Source organism: Pinus tabuliformis, chromosome 8, assembly GCF_031772625.1.
Source record: "Pinus tabuliformis cultivar Carrire ecotype Pingquan chromosome 8, CPIR1, whole genome shotgun sequence".
NCBI lineage: Eukaryota > Viridiplantae > Streptophyta > Pinopsida > Pinales > Pinaceae > Pinus > Pinus tabuliformis.
In genome coordinates this window covers 230,338,402-230,358,664 of record NC_142294.1, presented here as the reverse complement: position 1 = coordinate 230,358,664, position 20,263 = coordinate 230,338,402, and the positions used below count along the sequence as shown (strand labels likewise).

The window sequence follows — 20,263 nt, the reverse complement described above, 5'->3', positions numbered from 1 at the left end:
CCTCAAATGTTTCCCCGGAGGTTGATGCAGCTGAAAAGAAAAGTAAAAGCATAATTGGACACATTCAACAAGAAAATGTAAAACAAAATGCAAATGATGGTCGAGACAAACACATTTAGCGCGTGGGCAAAAATCAAATACATGAGCTCTACCCCATCATCATGGCCATCAACCTGGTTCCTACAAGTTCTATGAGCCTCCTTCATCATATAGGAAGCCATGATTGTCCCAACCCTTGGTGGGCAATGATTCGTCCTACCTTAAAAGGGGTATCCACTGCTATATCTCACACATCATGTTCTTACCCCTTGAGCCCTGAGCAGTTAATTAAAGAAGAATAAAAAAAGTCAAAGGCATATAAAGAAGGGTGGAAAAATCAAGGTCGAGGCACCTCATGTACCATGACTACTCCCTCCTATACATTACATACCCAAGTGTGGGCTTCCTTCTTACTAGCTACCATTGTACCCCAGCTTGTGGCCCAGGGATGCTCCTTCTCATTCCCTACTCCATTCATCTCTTTATCACATGCCACACCTTTTAAAGGATGTACCTTGGACATATTATCCCCTTTAGAAGTAGAAACCACCTAATGGTATATTTGGTTAACCCCATTTGGAGTTTGGAAACATTAGCACATGCCAAAGCCCATTATGGAAGGGCATGCCATTATGAAGTCCCCACTTGTGGTCCATGGTTTGTAAGCTCTTTTGCTCGATTTTCTTGATGTCTTGTTGCACTAGAAGGCTAGGGGATGCATTGGATCTTATGCGGGATTGCAAGTGGTCTACATCTTGGGTTTTGGTCTCCCTATACAAGGCCTAACCCTCCAGAGCGCTACAATGGCACATGTAGAGTGTGTGTTGAGAGCCATGAGTCTCCACAGTAGTAGACAACACTCCATGGATCCCCCGAGATGTTCAGAGATTGCTCGAGATTCACCTATTGGACGAGGAGGATGCACCGGGTTCACCTTTGCCCAACAAGCCCCACAGATGTACCATGCACGACAGATGACCGAGAACTTGTATGTTGATGTGGCATCACTTACACCATCATCTGAGCCCTTACAGATGGTCTAAAGGCATCTTCGACTTACTTGGAGACCCATGACGTCACTGGTTTGCCCTCACAGCGATTGAGAGCACCAGAGGTTTATTATGTGGAAAACAAGGGGCCAACCCCTTGTCCATTACTTTTGGAAGTCCAGCTCATCATTTTGGCACTTGTGGACTTCATCAGGCCTCTTAGAGAGCCCAACAACATGCATTTATGATCATTTCACCTCTTGGGAGGCTTATTATTTTATTTGTGAGCTAGTTTGGTGGGCTTATCAACAATAGATAGTTATTTGCACATTATTTTAGTTGATGGGCTAATGTAGGCTCAAATTAGGTAATTAGAACTCCTAATAAGTGTATAAATAGGAAAGACATGACTTCATTTGTATCATCACTTTGGATCAGATCATTCATCTCTCTTGAAAATTTCACATTTTTTTGCACTTTTTCTTGGAGGATCAATTGGAGCATGGATGAATTTTGATGTTTGGATTGGAGTATATTATCTTGGAGCTTTTTTATTGTCAAATTATTGATGGTTGGATATGTTCTATTAAATTTAAGTACACACATTTAATTTTATTCTTGTTTTACTTTTGTCATATGCATTGAGCAAGATTTTCACTATACTAGGGCTAATTGTTGCATTGCATACTTGCGAAATTGTGGAATTATTGTTTCTATATAGCATTCTCAATGTACGGGCCACGTATGTTGAATGAAATCTCCTAGGGATAATTCTACCAGTGAATTTGTCTTGATAAGCCATCTCTTTTTGCAAAGAGAAGTATAAAAGCTTTGAGGTCAGTTCTCCTTGCCCTAAAGGCCAAGTGAAGTAATCCTTAGGGCCTCCTTGACTAAAATACTAAGTCCTTTCTCATCATTCTCCTATACTCCATTCTAGCCAAGGGATTAGGCACTGGTCTACCAATAGGTGATCACTCAAAGAACATTTTTCTCCACCTCTTCCCTTTCTCTTCTACGTCTAGCTAAGTTGGGCCACTTAGAGCATCACTTCCCCAACGAAATAGCCATAGAAGAAGTTCGATCTCCTAGTCTCTACTGCACTAGTGTGTCCTCAAGGCCTCTTCCGAATTTAAAGCCATTCCGACGGTGGAGTTGTGAGATAGCCCAAGCCCTAGCTCTAAGATCAAACTTTGCCCTGGTATTCCCTAGGCTAGCACCTCATTGGATCAGTTTGACACCTTTGATTGGAAATCCTTGCTTTGATCCTTTCCCCTTCCTTGTCTGGATAAGAACATCATTGGTTGCTAGATTCTATCTCCTTAACCTATGCTGGGTCTACTTGGTCTCGTGTGGTCCCATACCTTTGAAAAGTTAATTCATCAAGAACCACTTGGGAAGTTAAGTTCAATAGGATTTTAGGGATTGGCAAACTCCTTTAGAAAGCATATTCCTTAAACCTAGCCCTTAAATCTTCAACTCCTCCCGGAAAGCTTTGTACCTTGCTTGAAGAGCAAGCAAACTCCATTCTTAACCTCCTTCTAGAAAAAGGGTCATTATGGTCACTTTACATCCATTTGTTAATTCATCCTTCACAAGTGACTTTCTAGATGTCAGGTCTCCACCCATCGATGAAAATCCGTAAAGAGTAGGGAGTCTTAGCTAAGGTGACAGTGGGCTAAGTCTCCATCATTTCCCTTGACCTAACAGTTGTCCCTTTAGAAGCCCCTTTTAGATCCCCTGCTAGTTTGAGTGATAAGAAGCCCTAAGGAAACTTTCGGCCTTGCTCTGAGGTTTAGTCTGAATCTAGTGTCTGGGGCGATTTTAGCCTTGCAAGGCTTAAATTTTGGAGTCTGAGGAGGTATAGCTGCAGATCAGTTTAGGTTGTGTCTAAGGTTATTACTACCTCCTTTTGGCCCTGAAGAAGTGTTAAAGGTTGACCTTTTGCAGTATTGGACAAAGGAACAATTTCAGCCTTCTATAATAGGGCATGTTACCGCTCAGACTAGCAGGATGTGTTGATTTCTGGTAGCATCGGATGTGCTCTAAGTCTCAATTTGTAGGGAGACTTAGACACATGCATTCTCCAATACACAGAAATCGTTTTGGTAAATTCCGCCCGGAGACAGTTTTATTAAAATAATTAATTATTTTTAATGGGACCCTAAGTCTAAACTTAGGAAATTAAAATAATTAATGGGCATTAATCTAACTATGGGTGTAACTTCTAGAAGAAGACGAAGATCAAGCCAAAATGATCTAAGCCATTGATAAGAATCTAATCTGGGTCGTTGGTTCTCAACTGGAGGATTATAAGAAGGACATCTATGGGCACTTGGAGAACACATAGAGTGAAGATCAGAAGATCGAATTTCTGAAGCAGAGCACCTGCTGGAAAAAATTTCGAAGTGATCTTTTGCAGTGAGGGGCAGGGATAGTTTTGGTTGGAGATTTCTCTTGATTCAGGAATACTCAGCAAAGGAGGCAGAGAGAGATCTGGGAGAGGTAGCATAAAGCCAAAAGAGGCTGACGCAAGGCCACGCAAAGCCTTGAGGAGATCCGAAACTTGTTGGAGCGATCGATTTTTGTAGTTGGAACCCCGGGTGTGAGACCAAGAGAGCAGTAAGTCAGAATCTCAGAGGCAAATCGATCAGCCGAGAGGAGTGACACAGACCCTAGACAGTGTGACGTTGGGCTGAAGCAGTGATTGTGCAGAGACAACGCAGAGGCAGCCAGGGGCTAGTCATTCAGTGGGTGGATCAGCCAGGGTCCCTTGTGATAGTGTGAGGTAACCTCACTTATCTCTCTGTCAGTGATATTCTCTGTAACTAGATTGTCGGGAAGGCATCTAGAGATTGTATTCAGAAATTAATATTGCATAATAATTAAACCCTCAAAGTTGTTGCACCAGCTTTCCCGCATTGGGTTTTTCCAAGGACATTTGTCCAAATATAACTGTGTAGATGTGTTGTGTATTTCTTTCTTGTTCAGTTTCTTGTTTCCGTATTTTATTTAAATGGTGAAGGCTGCAGTGTATTTGTTTCAGTGTTTACTGCAGGAAACAGTAAATAATTTGGTTCACTAATTAACAAATAGGAGAAACATAACCAGTTGCTACAGTAGGAATTTGGGCATCCAAATTTTCACAAGGTGTCCTAGAGGGGCACTTGCTAGGTCAAGAGCAACAATGAAGCTAAAGCACCCAGTCACCACAGCTAAAGCTTCCTACTCCTTACAGACTTTCACTGATGAGAGGAGACCTGGTATATAGAGAATCACTTATTAAGGATAGATCAACTAAGATGGATGTGAAGTGATCTCGAGAACCCTTTCCTAGGGGAGGCTTAAAAAAGGGACTTGCTTGCTTCTTAAGTAAGGTACAAAGCTTAGGAGAAGGGGATGAGGATTTAAGGGCTATGTTTAAGGAGTGTGAATTGTAAAGGAGCTTCCAAAACCCTAAAATCCTTGTTGAAATTGGTTTTCCAAGTGGTTTTTTGAAGAGTTGACATTTTAAAGGTATGGGACCACACAGAACCAAGTGGACCCAGGTTAGGTCAAGAGGAAGGAATTTAGCAACCAATGATAGACTTGACCTAATTAGGGAGACGAAAGGGATCAAGGAATGAATTTTCAATGAAAGGAAATATAAGGACCCCAGTGAGGTTTCTAGCCTAAGGGAAATCAAGGGCAAGAATTAGTCTTCGCGCTACAGCCTGGGATATCTCAAGATCCCACCATCAGAATCTCATGAAATTTTAGGGATTTTTGAGGACACATCAGCGCAGTTGTGGACCAAAAATTGAAGTATTTGAATGGCTAGATTGTGAGATAATTGATGCCCTGAGTGACCTATGTAGGCTAGGCCTCAAAAAAGAGGGGAAGGTGAAAGAAATAAGCTTTAAAGTGATCACCAGAGGACTAATGCTTTTTCCTTTGGGAGAGATGGAGTCGTGGAAGATTTAGAGTTTGGATTGATTTCCACTTGTCAAGGAGACCTAAAATACAACTTCGTTGGGCATTAGGGTTTAATGGAAGTAGCTTCAAGGTCATTTATACTTCGTTCAACAATATTTGGTGACTTGTCAAGACAAGGATGTCTCTAGGAACATTCATTCATTCAAACATGGCCCAATCATGATACAACACTATTTAGAGATTTAATTTCCACAATTTCGTTCCAAGAAAAGCAGCAAATTAACCCTAGAATAGCGAAAATCCCAATATCATGAATGCAGCAAAATAAAGAATCAAAATAGCATTAACATAGTACTTACATGTAAGAAGAATATATCCAATCACCAAGATATGCCAATCATAGAAGCTCCAAGACAAAGAAGAATAACCAAACATCGAAATTCATCCATTCATCCAAAAAGTCTCATCCTCAAAAGATAGCGAAAATCTCACAAGAATATATGATTTAATCCAAGGGATGATACAAAACGAATTCATGTCTCTCGTATTTATACACTCATTAGTTGTTCGAATTACCTAATATGAGCCTACATTAGCCTATCAACTAAAGTAATGTGAAAATAACTATCTTTTAGTGACAAGCCCACCAAACTAGCTCATAACAAAATAATAAGGCTCCCAAGAGGTCGAATAATCAATAATGCACGTTGTTGGGCTATCTAAGAGGCTTGGTGAAGTCCATCACTGTTAAAATGATGAATTGGACTTCCAAAAGTAATGGACAAGGGGTTGACCCCTTATTCTCCACATAATAAACTTGTGGTGCTCACAATCGTTGTAAGGGCACACAATTGACTTCATGGGTCTCCAAGTGAGTCGAAGATGCGTGTAGTCCATCTGTAGAGGCTCAGGTGATGGTGTAAGTGATGGCACATCAGCATACAAGTCCTGAGTCACCTGCCAAGTGCATGGTACAATTGTGGGGCTGGTTGGGCAAAGGTGTACCAGGTACATCTTCCTCGTCTAAGAGGTGAATCTCGAGCAATCTTTGAACATCTCTAGGGATCCATGGAGTGTTTTCTATTACTGTGGAGGCCCATGGCTCTCAACAGACACCCTACATGTGCCAATGTAGACCTCTAGAGGGTTAGGACCCCATAATAGAGAACCAAACACAAGATGCAGACCACCTGCAATCCTACGTAAGATCCAATGCGTACCCTAACCTTCCAATACAACAAGTCATCAAGACAATCGAGTAAAAGAGCTTACAAACCATGCAAAACAAGTGGGGACTTCATAATGGCATGCCCTTCCTCTTAGGTGGTTTCTACTTCTAAAGGGGATAATATGTCCGAGGTACATCCTTTAAAGAGTGGTGGCATCTGACAAAGAGATGAATGGAGTAGGGGATGAAAGGGGCAGCCCAAGGTCGCATGTTGGGGTACAAGGATAGCTAATAAAAGGGATTTCGACACTTCGGTATATAATGTATAGTAGGGAGCAATCGTGGTACACGAAGTGCCCCGACCTTGATTTTTCCGCCCTTCTTTATATGTGTTTTGCCTTTTATGATTTTTCTTTAATTCACTGTTTGGGGCTCAAGGGGTATGAGCATGATGTGTGAGATATAGCAGTGGATACTGTTGATTTTTAATGTACCTCGGACAAGTGGTTTCCCATGGGTTAGTCTCTACCTAGGGAAAAGTGTCCAAAATAATTATTTTCCTAAGTGTGACTTTATAAAGTAAAAGTGACTTTATAAGTGATAAAGTCAATGTTAAATTATAAAGTGTAAAGTGACTTTAGACATAAAGTACAATGTGGGCACTTTATTTGATGGGTGAGTTAAAAAATAGAAAGTGAGAATTAAATGCACATTTATTCTCATCCCTTGATTAGAGAAAGGAGGCTGAGAGCTAGAGAAAAGTTCTGAAGGAAAAATTTGTTGCAACAAGCTGAAGGAGTCATTTCTGGGCAAAGTTGGGCATGAAAATCATGGCATAGAAGACAACAGAAGGTACAATACGAACAACATTTAATTTTGTGAGTTGCACGCCATTCGAGAGAAGTTTTTGAAAAAAAATTGAAAATTTGAAAAATTCGTACAGTCTTTACAGCAGTAGGAAATTCGTACAGTCTATATCCGTACAGTACATATTTTCAGCTTCTGGAAATCAAGGCAGAGTGGACACGATTTTCAAGGAGTTTTGGGCTGAAGAGATAAGTTGTATTTTGCATTTTTTTTATCTGCAAATGTATTTTTCCTGAACTTGAAAGATAAAAAAATTTGAAAAGCTCTCTAATAGGTTTTCCCCGGAGAAGATTGAAGGGGTTTTCCTGAGTCTAAGTTGACCAAAAATCTGTGTATTTTTAATGTGTGTTGCTGGTCTGTTTATGTCCATATTTATTTTCAACATGTGATGACAGTCCCATGTGTTTTAATCTGAAAATTTCGTTTCTAGAATTCTCTATGTTGAATGTATGCTTATGGGAAAGGGCATCTAACTGAATGGGAGTGATAAGGTGAAATTAAAACCGGGTTGGGATTGCAAAAAACTTTTTAGTCATCAAATTTCAACAGATACCCCCTTTAAGGTAGGGCAATTCATTACCCGCCAGGGGTTGTGACAACCATGGGTTCTCAAATGATAAAGGAGGCTCATCTAGGGCCTGTAGGAATCAGGGCAATGGCCATGATGATGGGGTAGAGCTCATGTACTGGCTTTTTCCCATGTGCTAAATGTGTTTCTATTGCCATCTTTTGCATTTTGTGCTACATTTTCCTGTTGCCTATGGCCAATTATGCTTTTACTTTTCTTTTCAGTTGCATCAACCTCTTGGGCATCATTTCAGGCCCGGCCCAAGGTGTGGGCAAGGGGAGGGGGAAGGCTAACCCTATGTGGATCGAGTGGAAGAATGTGGACCCAGGTGGGAGAAATGATGAATGGGGTTATAATGAGTGGAAAGGGGGCAATATATGTGGATGAGGGAGCGAGACCACGCAACCAAAATCAGGGTTTCCCATGAAGTACCATCCCTAAAGCCAAATGGTCGGTAAAAGAGATCCACGAGACTAGAATCCAAGGTTAACCTCCAAAAGGGGTACAGGGGACAAGAGCGTAGTCCTATCCCATTCTTTCTGTCAAATCCCCCCATTAATCCATGCCCAAAATTATTCCTGATAAGAAAACTACAATACTCAATTACCAAATGACAAGGCATACCTTTAGGTTCATGAGGCCCACCTTCAAACATACAATCATGGCAGATGGGTGAGAGACCACATCGCTGGCTCAGGTGGTAGTGAAATGGCACAACGAGCTAGTTGGTGGCTGCAAGGGGTTGTTGGCTACTGGCAAAGGACCATCTTGGAGAAAAAAATCTCCTAGGGATAAGCCCACAAAATGGTGGGTAATAGGGCATACCTAAGCATCAATCAAGAGATCTGTGGACTAAATATGGGTGTAAACATTCCATACTATTGTATCAAATTCGTCAACATCTTGTGAAGATAGACTAAAGTCAATTCAACCTCCTATCCTAAGGTTGGTCTAAGGATTATTCGAGCTTATTTTTGAAGACGTCTAGCAGCTAGTCTTGACCTCTGTGGCATGTTTCTTAGTGTCTCAAGGTAGAGTTTTTGAGGTTCCCCACACTATTTCAAGACCTCTTTCCAAGGATCCTTTTGCAGTATCCCTCTTTTGATCAGTTTGAAGGCAAGTTTGTTTTTTGAGGTCAGATTGCATTACAAGTTGTTTCCAAGACCAAGGTTTGTACTAGGGTTTACCTCATTAGCATAGGCATCTTCGAGTTGAATACTTGGCAAATCTAAAGCAAAATTAAGTGGCACATCTTTCATCGGCAAGTTTAACAAGTTATGGAACAGAGTCGAAATTGATCCATTTATGATTGAGTTGTGGTTGGTAAAAGAGTTAATAGTCTAGTTCTCTAAACTCTGGAAGTTGTCATAGATTGCCTCATCATAGTACATCTGAAGTATACATCAGCAGTAAAAGGGTTTATTGAATATCTTTGTAAGTAGGTCATTGTCCCTAGTATGGCAACCCACAAATTGTTTCTCTACTTTTATATTTTACGGGTGCTTGGGTGGTACAAGGCAAGAGAGTGAAATCTCCCTCGGGCTGTAGTCTGAAAATACTTCAGGGTGGCAGGGTGGTGCTAGGGCAAGTTGGAGCTTGCAGGGTGTTGGAGCATCCTTTCAGTTGAAGCCAATAAAACTAGGGCAATGGAGTGTCCTTCCAATGGGAGCTGGTAAAACCTGGGTGTAGGGCATCCCTTCAGGAGTTGGGGCTTCTTGATAAATTGCATTCTTTTCTATAGTACTAGGAAGTTGGAGCTTCTCTTTCAACTGGAACCATAGTTGCAGGAACCGTCCCCCCCCCCCCAACGATCAGGAGGCGGAACCGTGTCCTATACAGATCTACCACTGATCCTCTAACAGAACCGCAAATCTAAGGTTCCACCATTTTTTGGTGATTCCTGGAAAATCGAATTAGCAGCAGAAAATAACCTTAGAAATCATGAAGGCCCAGAAGAAAAACATTCTGAGAAGGGATTCTAATAAGAAATAATGTCTCAGATTATCAACTCATTATTAGAAGTCGAACCTTGATGAGAAACAGTGCTCACGAGTCATGCTAACTATTAGTCTCTAGGCTCTAGCCACAACCCACACTAATTGTTAATATCTTGCTCCATCCACCTCACAAGTAACAACAATCTCAGCAAAACTCAAGCTCACGACTCACAACAATATCAGCAAAACTCAAGTTCATGAGTCATGACTCAAGCTTCACCACAACAATGCGAATACCATCCACAGCAAACCACGTGCACAACAAATATCGTCCACAACAAACCACAGTCATTGTCCACAGCAAATCACAATCCAGAGTAATGCGAAATTGTAAATACGCCTTCAAAAGCAAACCACATTAATGCGAATACTTTGTCTGACCTGGGAAGAAAAGTGATTTTGCGCTCAAAAAAACCCTAAAATCTCCACAAACCTGACCGAACCTAGTATTTTTTCCTTGAAATTTGTGTTTTCGCTCGGGTTCAGGTTCAATTCGATTTCAATCCTATTCATTTTCATGTTCGAGTTGTGATTCGATTCGGATCAGGTTCAGGTTTGGCTTTGAGGCTTGTCGAACCTCAAGAAATTTCACCAACAAAAAATTGGGTTTGCCGGATTCTGAACCTCAAGGTTTAGGTTCAGTGAACCCTATGACATAGACTACAACCAGCCTCATAATCCATGTTTTTCTTCCAATCAGGATCAAATGCACATAGATTAGTCTTGCATTGAAACCATTTTTTCTTTTGAACCCCAAAAACAACAATACAACCTCCACCATCCTTATTCCCTGCTAGTTCGACCAAATTCCATCAAGTTCAAGTTGCCTCCTAGGATCCCTTTCGTATCTGGAATGATGAGGCCAACCAAATCTAAAAGAGTGCACGTGTCAACACTAGTGTTGAGAACATAATTTGAACAAAATTGCAAGAACCTATCCTATGGCAAAACCATAAGCCAAGCACATCTATTTGATGTATCAAAGTCGTGCCCAACAACAAATCTCTATAAAAGGTGTGGATTGGAGCAACCAAGACATAGTCGCTATGTGATTCTTCTCGTGAGAGACCAGATCCACAATGAAGAGAAGATCAATGCACAGTTACAATCTAGAGAGAAAAGCCTTTGATGGTGCACAAAGAATGTGCCTTTTGTGAAAAATCGGAAACCCGATTCTTATTGTAGCAACTGGAAATAATTCTCCTAATTTTAATTAAATTTAACAATTTATTTACTGTGAGCTACAGCAAATACTAAATCAATCACACTGCAACCTACAAAAATACACTGCAGAAGAAATAAACACTGGAAGAAATACTAGCACACATACATAAAATGACAATTATTTTTGGACAAATGTCCCCGGAAAAACCCAACTCGGGAAAACCAATGCAGCAGTGAAATCAAAGTACAATAATCTGGATGTTGAATACTGGCAATCCTGCAGAGAAAATACTAGCAAAAATATCTTGAGGGAAATTACCCTCACTCTGAGCAATCCCGACACTCAACAACTCTCTGAAAATCAAGTCGTCCTCCTAGCTCTGCGTAACCATTGTGTCACACCAACGCAGTCTGCTACACACTATGCTCGAAACAACTTAAGATCAAGTCGTCCAGCCTTCTGCTAACTGGGAAACTAGTCTTCTGGCACTCTAAAAGTACTTTCTGACCTCTAGAATTGAAATCCAGCTTCACCCCAGCAAAATCAAACTTGCTCACTGAAGCTTTTGCGCTGCTTCCTGGATAAATCTCTACCTTTCTCTGCAACTACACTCGTTGGATCTGGAATGCCTCCTCCAACCTGACTGTCTCTGACCCTCTCACTTCTTCGATCTCACTAGCTCTCTTTCCGGCAACTGAGTACTACTACTCTGGAAATCGATATGCTCATGAAATCTAACTGCTGAAGTGATTTCTCCAAGCCTCCATCAACTCCTTCTTATTATTCTCTGTTGAGACTTCAACGACCAAGATTAGATCTTAATCGATGGCTAGGATTAACTTGAAGTCAATCTGTGTGAATTTCTAGAACATTCACACTATAACTTAATTAATTCTGATTAATTAGTCATATTCCCTAAGTTTAGACTTAGGAAATATTTAAACACTGACTAATAATCTAATTAAGTCACTTTTAGATGGAATTTCCATAAACAATTTATGAGTTTTGGAGATCTCGTGTAGTCTAGCCTCTCCACAAAATTTCAAGGCTAGAACACATCCAATGCTACAAAAACTAACATCTTTTATAACCAAGATAATATGTATTATTTTGTACCGTAATGGCCTTCTAAGATGATGATGCCTACTGCCTAGTAAACTAAAGAGGGAAAGCGGCCACTAGGGAATTGAGACATCAACACCATATTAACAGAGGGATCAATGAAAAATTTTCCAGATGTCAACACCATACTAAAAGGAGGGAGCAACGAAAAATTTTCTACTAGGTTAAACCCTATTGGAGATATAGTAAACAGTAGAAACTTTGCAATGACTATTGTTAGGCCCATCTTAACATGACCTAACCCAAACTAAGGTTAGAAAAAACTCTTAAATCTAGCCTACTATCTATCAACTGTTTCAAAGCTTTTCCCTCTTCCAATTTATAGATATGTTAACAAAACAAATTCTTTCCATCTGCTAGTATAGAAAAAGCACTCACTGTTTAAACTTTATACACATCAATGTTGCAAACATCAGCATTGGGATAAAATCGGCAAGAGTCCAGAAAACCAAAAAATCTTAAAAATCAGTAAAATATCAGTAAAAATTGGCAAACATCGGCTAGGGAAAAGAAATCGTGATTTTGGAATAAAATCGGGATGTTTGCAACACTGATAGACATACACATGCTAACACTACTAGTGACTATGCTCAGTTGTCAAGAAACTGTGCTTTAGAGCCTATGAGATTTTTCAGGCCTACTTGGTTTGAGTGAACACTTAACTCATCATCAAGGCAACAGCAACAATGTTCTTAAACCAAAAATCCTGTACACAGTTTAAACCAGAAATTTCTTAACAACATTTCATACAACAAACAATATAGACATAGTGCATGGGGCATATTTCAAAGCACGACACATCTTGCTTGAACTGTAAATTGAAACAGAAAAAGCAATAATAACGATTCAGTCAAATAGGAAAAAGAATGCTACAACTTCAAGAATAAGCATATCAGTCTATTTAGCCATTCACAGCCATCACAATTCCAGAATCAAGCCATAGCTACCATTTATACGTGGATTGCAGAATGTGAATCACTACAATCAGTATGATCATACTATGCAACAAGCTGTACAATGACATAGAACATGGGCTCCTGGCCTTTGGTTAGAAACAGTAACTTCAAGTAAAATCATAAGGATATAGACTCTAGAGTCTTCATGCATAGCAAAAGGCATGATGGCCATTCATCATAAGATAATTTAGTAGCCCAAGTCACTTACCTTGTCTTTTCCATGTACATCAGCTTTTACAAGCTTTGAATAGAATTCTTTGTAGACTTTCCCATCCTTGAGTTTCTCAACGATATCAATGAAAGCGACTCGAAGGGCCTCATTCCTAGTAGAACAGGATGAAAATTATTTGCATACTCATCATAAAGAAACTGATGAGGTCAAGATTTGTTTTATATCATAAGAAAGCACAAAGATATGGCAAGAAATGCATCTACTACAGTAATCTTGATATGTTTTTATACTACCTTTGCATTAGAAATGCAATATCACCGGCCTCTGGGTTCCGGTCTTGCTTCTGTTTTCCATAGATTTGACAGGTTACAACATATGTGAACTTCAAATCTGCCTGTGCACGTGCTTCTCGCGACAACTCATACCCATGCGTACTAGTTATATTGGAATTAGGGAGGACATTCTCAAGGTCTGCACAATTCATATTATGGACACAACAAATTAACACAGCACTAAATATTTGCTGATTGAAAAACAAATGAAAGAAAATAAAAAAATCTTTGAAAACATTCATTACCATCATAGATAGGCCTCTCCATATAGCTTTCTAACACAAGCGCTCTTCGATAGTACATCATGCCCCGAACTGTACCTCAAATAATATCAGGAAAGAATACATATTACAAAAAGTAAACACTTCTAAAAGCAACTTACTTCTGAGAAAAATAACATAAATGGATTCATCATAGGCAAGATTTGACACATGATACAAATTACCAGTTCTAGCTAATGTCTGCCCTCTATAAGAAGCCCATAAACGCAGCTCCAAAAGGTCATTTGGATTTTCCTTAAGCTCTGACACAAGTGTATGTTCATCTCGTCCGATACGCTCCAGAAAATTTTTCCATTCATCTGAGATCCATTGCATCGAAGACTTAAGAAAATGGAAGAAGCAAGAAATTACGTATGACACTCTCTAAACTATTAGCATTACTATACTCTACTCGCTCAGAGAACTGAATAATTAACAGAAAATCTGAGAGAACAGAAGAAATTCAAGATAAACATGAACTTGTCAGTATGAAACCAAGAAATGATCAATTAAATTCAAATGCAAATACAATTCCATTATATGTGACAAATAGGATTACAAGGAGCTGGGATGGGTCATTAAAATTATGATTAGTCATCAATGGTATGGAAAAATTATTGAATGTGTCAGTATCTATAGTGGTTTGGACTCTCGGGACTGCAACATATCTAAAAAATATAGATCGTAGGTTGCACAGTACATGAAGCATTTGGTGGTATATCCAGACAAGAAACTGATAAAATGAATTATCTTTGTTTGATTACAGTTGCAATCTTTATCTGGGGAACACTGCTAGTTTCAAGTAGAATTTGGCATTATATTTATTCTTGTTCAATGTTAAAGGTAAAAGTTGGAAGTCCATTGGACTGACAAGGTGCACTTTTCAGTGTAAACACAAGGTCATGATAGAAAACTTTATTTCTATCATTATAATTTAAAACTTTATTTCACTTAGAATCTACAACTTATTCATTCATCTACAGAGTTGTCCTTCATTCAACCCACAAAATGAATATTTCAAGGACCAAAACTTCTTTATTACTTTCAAGGTTGAATATTGATAATGTATTTCTAGTTCCCCTAATTGAGGACAATAAATAAAAGTGAAGCCCCTATCCAGTTCCCCTAATTGAGGGCAATTAGGGAAGATGAGTAGACTGCCAGTCATAGTTCATTTTGTACTTTGTACTATGTAGTATGCATTATTAATTTTGGTGATGATGTTGTAACTTGTCATGTTGGTGATTGAAATTTGAAACAGAAACTTCATGATATGTTGAATCATGAATGTTATAATAAGCATTAATGATGATGACAATGTTTATGCTGAATTAATGATGATGATAGATCAAAATTGATTATGTATTTTTAGATATAATCTAGATTCTAAAATATGAATGATAATATGAAATTCTTATTTTGTTTATCTCTGTGTGTGTGTGTCTGTGTGTCGTTTCCTGCCGTATCATATCCAGACTTTTTGAAAATTTGTCATATCTGTTTCAAACCCCATATCCGTATCCGTTCCCATATCCGTTTCAGTGCAACTTAGATCTGGTGATGATTGGTTTTTCTAAGCCATGAATAGTACTATACCATTCACTAGAGTTGACATGTACCAGAGAGTGTTGCTGTCCAACTTGTTGAAACCTTATTCTTCCTACAAGTTTTAGTAATAAGGATACAGGCATTCATTGGAAATAACTACAGGTTTTTCATGTGTGCAACTTCTATTTTCTTAGACTTTCATGTGTTATTGATCTCGCTCTTGATGGGACTTGAATGAATAGGTCTCAGATTATCTTTTGCCTGATTCACTTTCCATGTTTTCCTTTTCTTTGACTTCATAGGCATATTAGATTACGCATAAACGTTAATTTTCATCCAGTTTTAGGCACATTACAGCAAGACTAACTCGCTGTAATTTATGTTTTGTCACAGAAATAGGAAGTTTTTCTCAGTTTCCATGCAATAAAATCATAAAAACTCATTTAAGAAAACATAATACTTGAAAATAGATTAGAAAAAAACAAAAAAGCCTTTAAATTTCTAAAAACTGTCATAATTAGCTGTTGTGTTTTCCATCTTTGCATTTATAAAAGCATGCTTTTATCAATATAGTTGCATTAAGTTGCATGCCCAACTCCAGATTAATTTTCTGCATCAGTTTTTGTGCCATTCTCAGCTTCAAAACATGCAGATCACTGTAAATTCTGTTGTGTTTCTTTATTACCAACTTTTGCAAAGTAAAAATTGTATTAGATTTTGTCCTCTCAGTCATAGATAAAGATCGCATCATTTTCCATGCATTCCTCAGTGATTAAACCATCTATTACTTGCTGTGTTTTTTGGCATCTTATGTCCAAATTTGTTTAGAGAAGCAAGTTCTGAGCTTGAGTTGAGTCTTACAAATCATCTATTGCATCATAGTTTGACTCTTAAAGTCATCTGGGAAAACACCACCTCCCCTTCCCTCACCACCCCCTGGTGGTTAGCAAGCACTAACCCGAAGTGCAGGAATACATGGTAACAGTGTACTATTTTCAATTGCCGTGGAACCAGACGGCTTCAAGTGATGACAAGTAATATCACAAGAAAAAATAATTGCCAACTTAAATTTAGAAAATAATATGCAGAAATGACAGTTACCCTCAGTAATTTAAATATAAAAGAAAATACCTGGAAAGATTTTTTGAAGATAGAACACTGTAGAAATTCCATCTTCATTTTCATTTTCTAATTCCGTTATACTGTACATAACAGTTTCCTTGTAATATGGCGTAAACACACTGCATTGTAAATAACTCATCTTGTCAGGTTATATAAGTGGTAAAAAAAAATAGAGATAAAACCATTTAGTATTCTGTACCTGATTATACAATATAGTTCAATTTCCTTACCTGAATGAAAGCATTTCTCGCACAGGTTTTGCTGGTGCCATTTTCATGAACAAAGAATTTGTGAAAAATCCTAATCGGCGTCTTGCCTCTAGATTCCTTGGAATATTGGCAGCAGAATCCTTGATAGTCACGAGTAAATGAAACCGCTTGATTTGTTGTCTCTACATTTAATATTGTACATGACTTAGCTAAAGCATGGGTGACCTTTTAATTGACGGCATTTCTCATGGCTAGTGCAAAAGAACTTTATAAAATTCCAGGAAAAAAGGGTTGCTAGGCTGTCAATGTCCATTCAAGCAAAACATATAACAGACGACCAAAGCATAGGAATACCAGTTCTGGATCTTTGGGCCATTCCAGCTTAGAGAACAGTCGCCCTTCATTCCTTGCTTTTGCCAGGGTCCTCCAGGTGTCATAGTGCTCTCTGAGCATTCCATGAATATTATAGTTCAATGGCATAGAGACAGACAGATTTATGAAGGAAATAAGTAACATCTGAATCTTAGGAATCTTTTAAATATAAAAGAGTTAATAGAGTACCTTATATTATATGACAGAATATCATGGGTTACAACATCATAAAGATCTTGGACAGCTTTCACAGCACCCTTTGCCAAATCAGGCGTCTCATCATGTATCTGAGAGAAAAATTTGCTTGTCAGAATAATCAAAATTGAAAATATCCAAGACTTTAATGCCAAGATAATCTATGTCCAATGATTTCCTATAAAGAAACCCTATCCTGCACTATTTTATAATTTCCATGTAGTGTTTATTTTCTTCATAATTCCCGTATAGTTTTCCTTACATGTGTAGCAGGCATGTATAACTTGATCACTTAACTATCATAGCTGTTTGATAAGGCTTGTACACAGCTTGTCAGAACTGTGGATTCTTTTTTATTCTTCTGTTTGCTGTGGGAAGAACCAGCTTCTAACACACAATCATCCACCGGATCATCACTTGATCTATGTTTAGTTTTGGTCTTTCACTCAGAAAATTAAGTGTGATTCAAAAGTTGGTCCTTTCCAGATCACTTCGGATTTTGTCTACTAATCTAGTTGCTGCCCTTTCAAGGCAAACATGACAGGTAAAGCTGAGAAAGATGATCAAATCTCCTTCTCCTTGGCATATATTGAAATCAAAAAACGATTCAAAAAATGGAGGAAAAGGATATAATTATATTCACAATTGAGGCCACTGTATAGATAAGTGTGTCCTTAATAGATACAAATAATCTTGTTCTAGAGGCCCACGAGGGCCAACCCACTATGGAGATATGCTATTATTTTCCTAATATTCTACCATTTCCTATTAACTGTCAAACAGACATGCAGTTCTATACAATTTAGGCATCTTCATTACTGTAATTTAAAACCTCTGACATTATTGAACTTTCTTAGTCTGACATCTCTGTCATCAAATTATGTGAAATGTTCTAGGGTATGTTTACAAAATGACATACCAATGGCATTGGTTTTAATGATCTGCATCAAAAATAAAATGATAAATCGAATAGTACCAAAAGTCCAGTCAGTGCAGTGACTCTTAAGAGGACAAGATGTAGCTTGCTCAGTTGAAAATCAACAAGAATAGTCGCTCTGTGTAGACTGTTTGTTATGTCAGAAAAGATCCTTTCCACCCTGCAGTCAAAGTTGCACAAATTGATCTCTAATCACATTACTAATTAGCAGTAAGGCATGACAGACATGAGTTCATCTATCTAATTTCCTAGACCTAAGCTCAAGCAGTTACACGGTGCATGCTTATCTGGCATAAAGAATAACGCAAAAGATCAAGTGACTTCAAAAGATATCATGGGCATCATACCATAATTTTCCCTCATCATCCAGTATTGTTTTCAATACATTTTCCAAAGTGTAAAAGCATTCTACAACTGCATATTCCATATACTCATCTTTGGAAATTCTTTCCCAGAGTTCCACCTGTGAATCTTTGCTTTCTATGGCCATTTCTACTGCCAGAAAAATCTGTTCAATCCAAAAAGTCAGCTAAGCAATGCCATTCTGAACACTGAAATGCACAGAAAGTGACTTCTTAACTATCTAACATCTCAAAGTTGCAATTCCAAAGTAATGAGAGAACAAACTCGTCATTAGTTGAACACATTTAATTGACAAGAGTAAAGATGCAATGCATAGGTTGAAATAAGCACCTTGCTGACCATAAGGAAAAGAGGCCATTGTATTAAGGGTAAGCTTCCAGTATTGCCCGGGATAAGAAGCAATTCCATCTCCCTAGAATCAACTCACATAACAACAGTTTCAGCACATCCAATCTATACATAATCTTTAATATAAAGTAAAGTTGTATATGGTACTCATTAATGAATGAATTATTAAACTTACCGATTCGTGACATAATCTTCCTCACGAAAGCTCTTGATAATTTCATTCCAGAATGGAGAAAATTTAGCAGCATAGCTCTTTTTTGCTTCAATTGATGCCTTCATGAAAAGAAACGCAAATTAGATTATTCCTTCATTACTGAACATCAAAAAAATCTAGAAACATCAAAAAATACACTCAGAGCAAAGCCATAAGGCAAGGTTTTCAATGTTCATCCTAAAGATGGTAATGAGGATGAATAAATTTAAGATATTCTTTTCAAATAATGAGCTACAAAAAAATACAGATTCTGTATCCTCGTGTCTCCACAGGCTCCACAGATTGTGATGACTATATGCAAAACATTAACTAAGCTCACTATGTGTAATATCCCAACTTAATTAATTTTGTTAAGAAGAATTTCCATTTTTTGCAATTTTGGTATTAAACTTAGGAGAATGGATAAATCAAAAGAAGAATTAATTTTTAATAAAAAAAGGGACCCACTTTAAAAAAGGGGGGGAATCGTGGAGCCAGTGGAAGGTGGGTACCACTCCATGAGGGAATATGCACCCCTTGGAGAGCTTGACTTGGAGAGAGGGGGAAAAAAGGAATTCGTTGGGTGGAGCCCACAAGGCAAGAGAAGGGGCAGAAATTATAAATTGAAGGTGGACTGCTCATTTTGGGGACTTGCTAATTTGATATTTGAACCATTGTTTGCTCAAGCTGTTTAGCTGGGTCAACAGCATGCTGTTCAGCACACAAGATTTTCGAGAGGAGATCTCAACTCCTCTTCGGTGGACTTCGAGTGCCACCCTAGGGGAGCTTTGGTTGCATTCTTGGAGCTGTTCCAAAGGGATTTCACAGGAGATTCGAGTTGTTGATGCGCAGTGGAGTGACCCCACACATCTCAGGGGAGTGAGCTTTATGACAGTTGGTTCCGGGAATTTAGGGACCCATTCTCTTGGCATCCAGCGGTGTTTTTGCAGTGGTTTGGTGGGCAGGCTGAGGGGCTTTCCTTCAGGCCAAATTTTCTTCTTCCTGGGCCAGCGCAGAAGTAGTTTGACTGGGCCTGCACAATCATTAGAGGAGCATCTTGGTTGTGGAGGCTTGAACCGGAGTTGGGGCTGAGGATTTACAGCGAAACATAAAGAGATTCCTTGCAGAGGTTCTCGGCTAATTTTGGAGAGCTTTGGCAGCTATTTATCAGGCAGTACGAATTACCCAGCTGGAGAGGGAGCCCACATAAATTGGGGGTAATTTCGAAAGGTTGGAACAAGGCCCAAGTTCTTTTGCGTTCTATGGGTATTTGGAGGAGAGCTCTTAGTTAAAATTGCAGAATTTTCCGGGTAGTATTCAGGCCTGAAATCCCATTTTGTTCAGCAGTGCGTTTTATTACTCAGCTAGTAGTTTGCAACATTTTGTGGGTTTTCCGAGTGGTTGGTCTGGGGCATATTCCTTTTCGGGT

General features: G+C 38.8%; 1 protein-coding gene across 3 annotated transcripts in view; it reads right to left on the bottom strand.

Annotated features, from left to right (window-relative positions):
* The window catches only part of LOC149234971 (callose synthase 9-like), a 385,867-nt gene that overhangs the window by 119,639 nt on the left and 245,965 nt on the right, over positions 1 to 20,263 (bottom strand). For all 3 annotated transcript variants that reach the window (XM_089372025.1, XM_089372026.1, XM_089372024.1), the window contains 12 exons: positions 18,817 to 18,914; positions 18,624 to 18,705; positions 18,278 to 18,438; positions 17,970 to 18,090; positions 16,988 to 17,085; positions 16,781 to 16,871; positions 16,448 to 16,608; positions 16,227 to 16,336; positions 13,733 to 13,867; positions 13,533 to 13,601; positions 13,249 to 13,426; positions 12,992 to 13,106 (listed from right to left, as the gene is read on the bottom strand). In XM_089372025.1, coding sequence (XP_089228151.1) covers positions 12,992 to 13,106; positions 13,249 to 13,426; positions 13,533 to 13,601; positions 13,733 to 13,867; positions 16,227 to 16,336; positions 16,448 to 16,608; positions 16,781 to 16,871; positions 16,988 to 17,085; positions 17,970 to 18,090; positions 18,278 to 18,438; positions 18,624 to 18,705; positions 18,817 to 18,914 — 1,419 coding nt within the window. The remainder of the gene's footprint in view (positions 1 to 12,991; positions 13,107 to 13,248; positions 13,427 to 13,532; positions 13,602 to 13,732; positions 13,868 to 16,226; positions 16,337 to 16,447; positions 16,609 to 16,780; positions 16,872 to 16,987; positions 17,086 to 17,969; positions 18,091 to 18,277; positions 18,439 to 18,623; positions 18,706 to 18,816; positions 18,915 to 20,263) is intronic.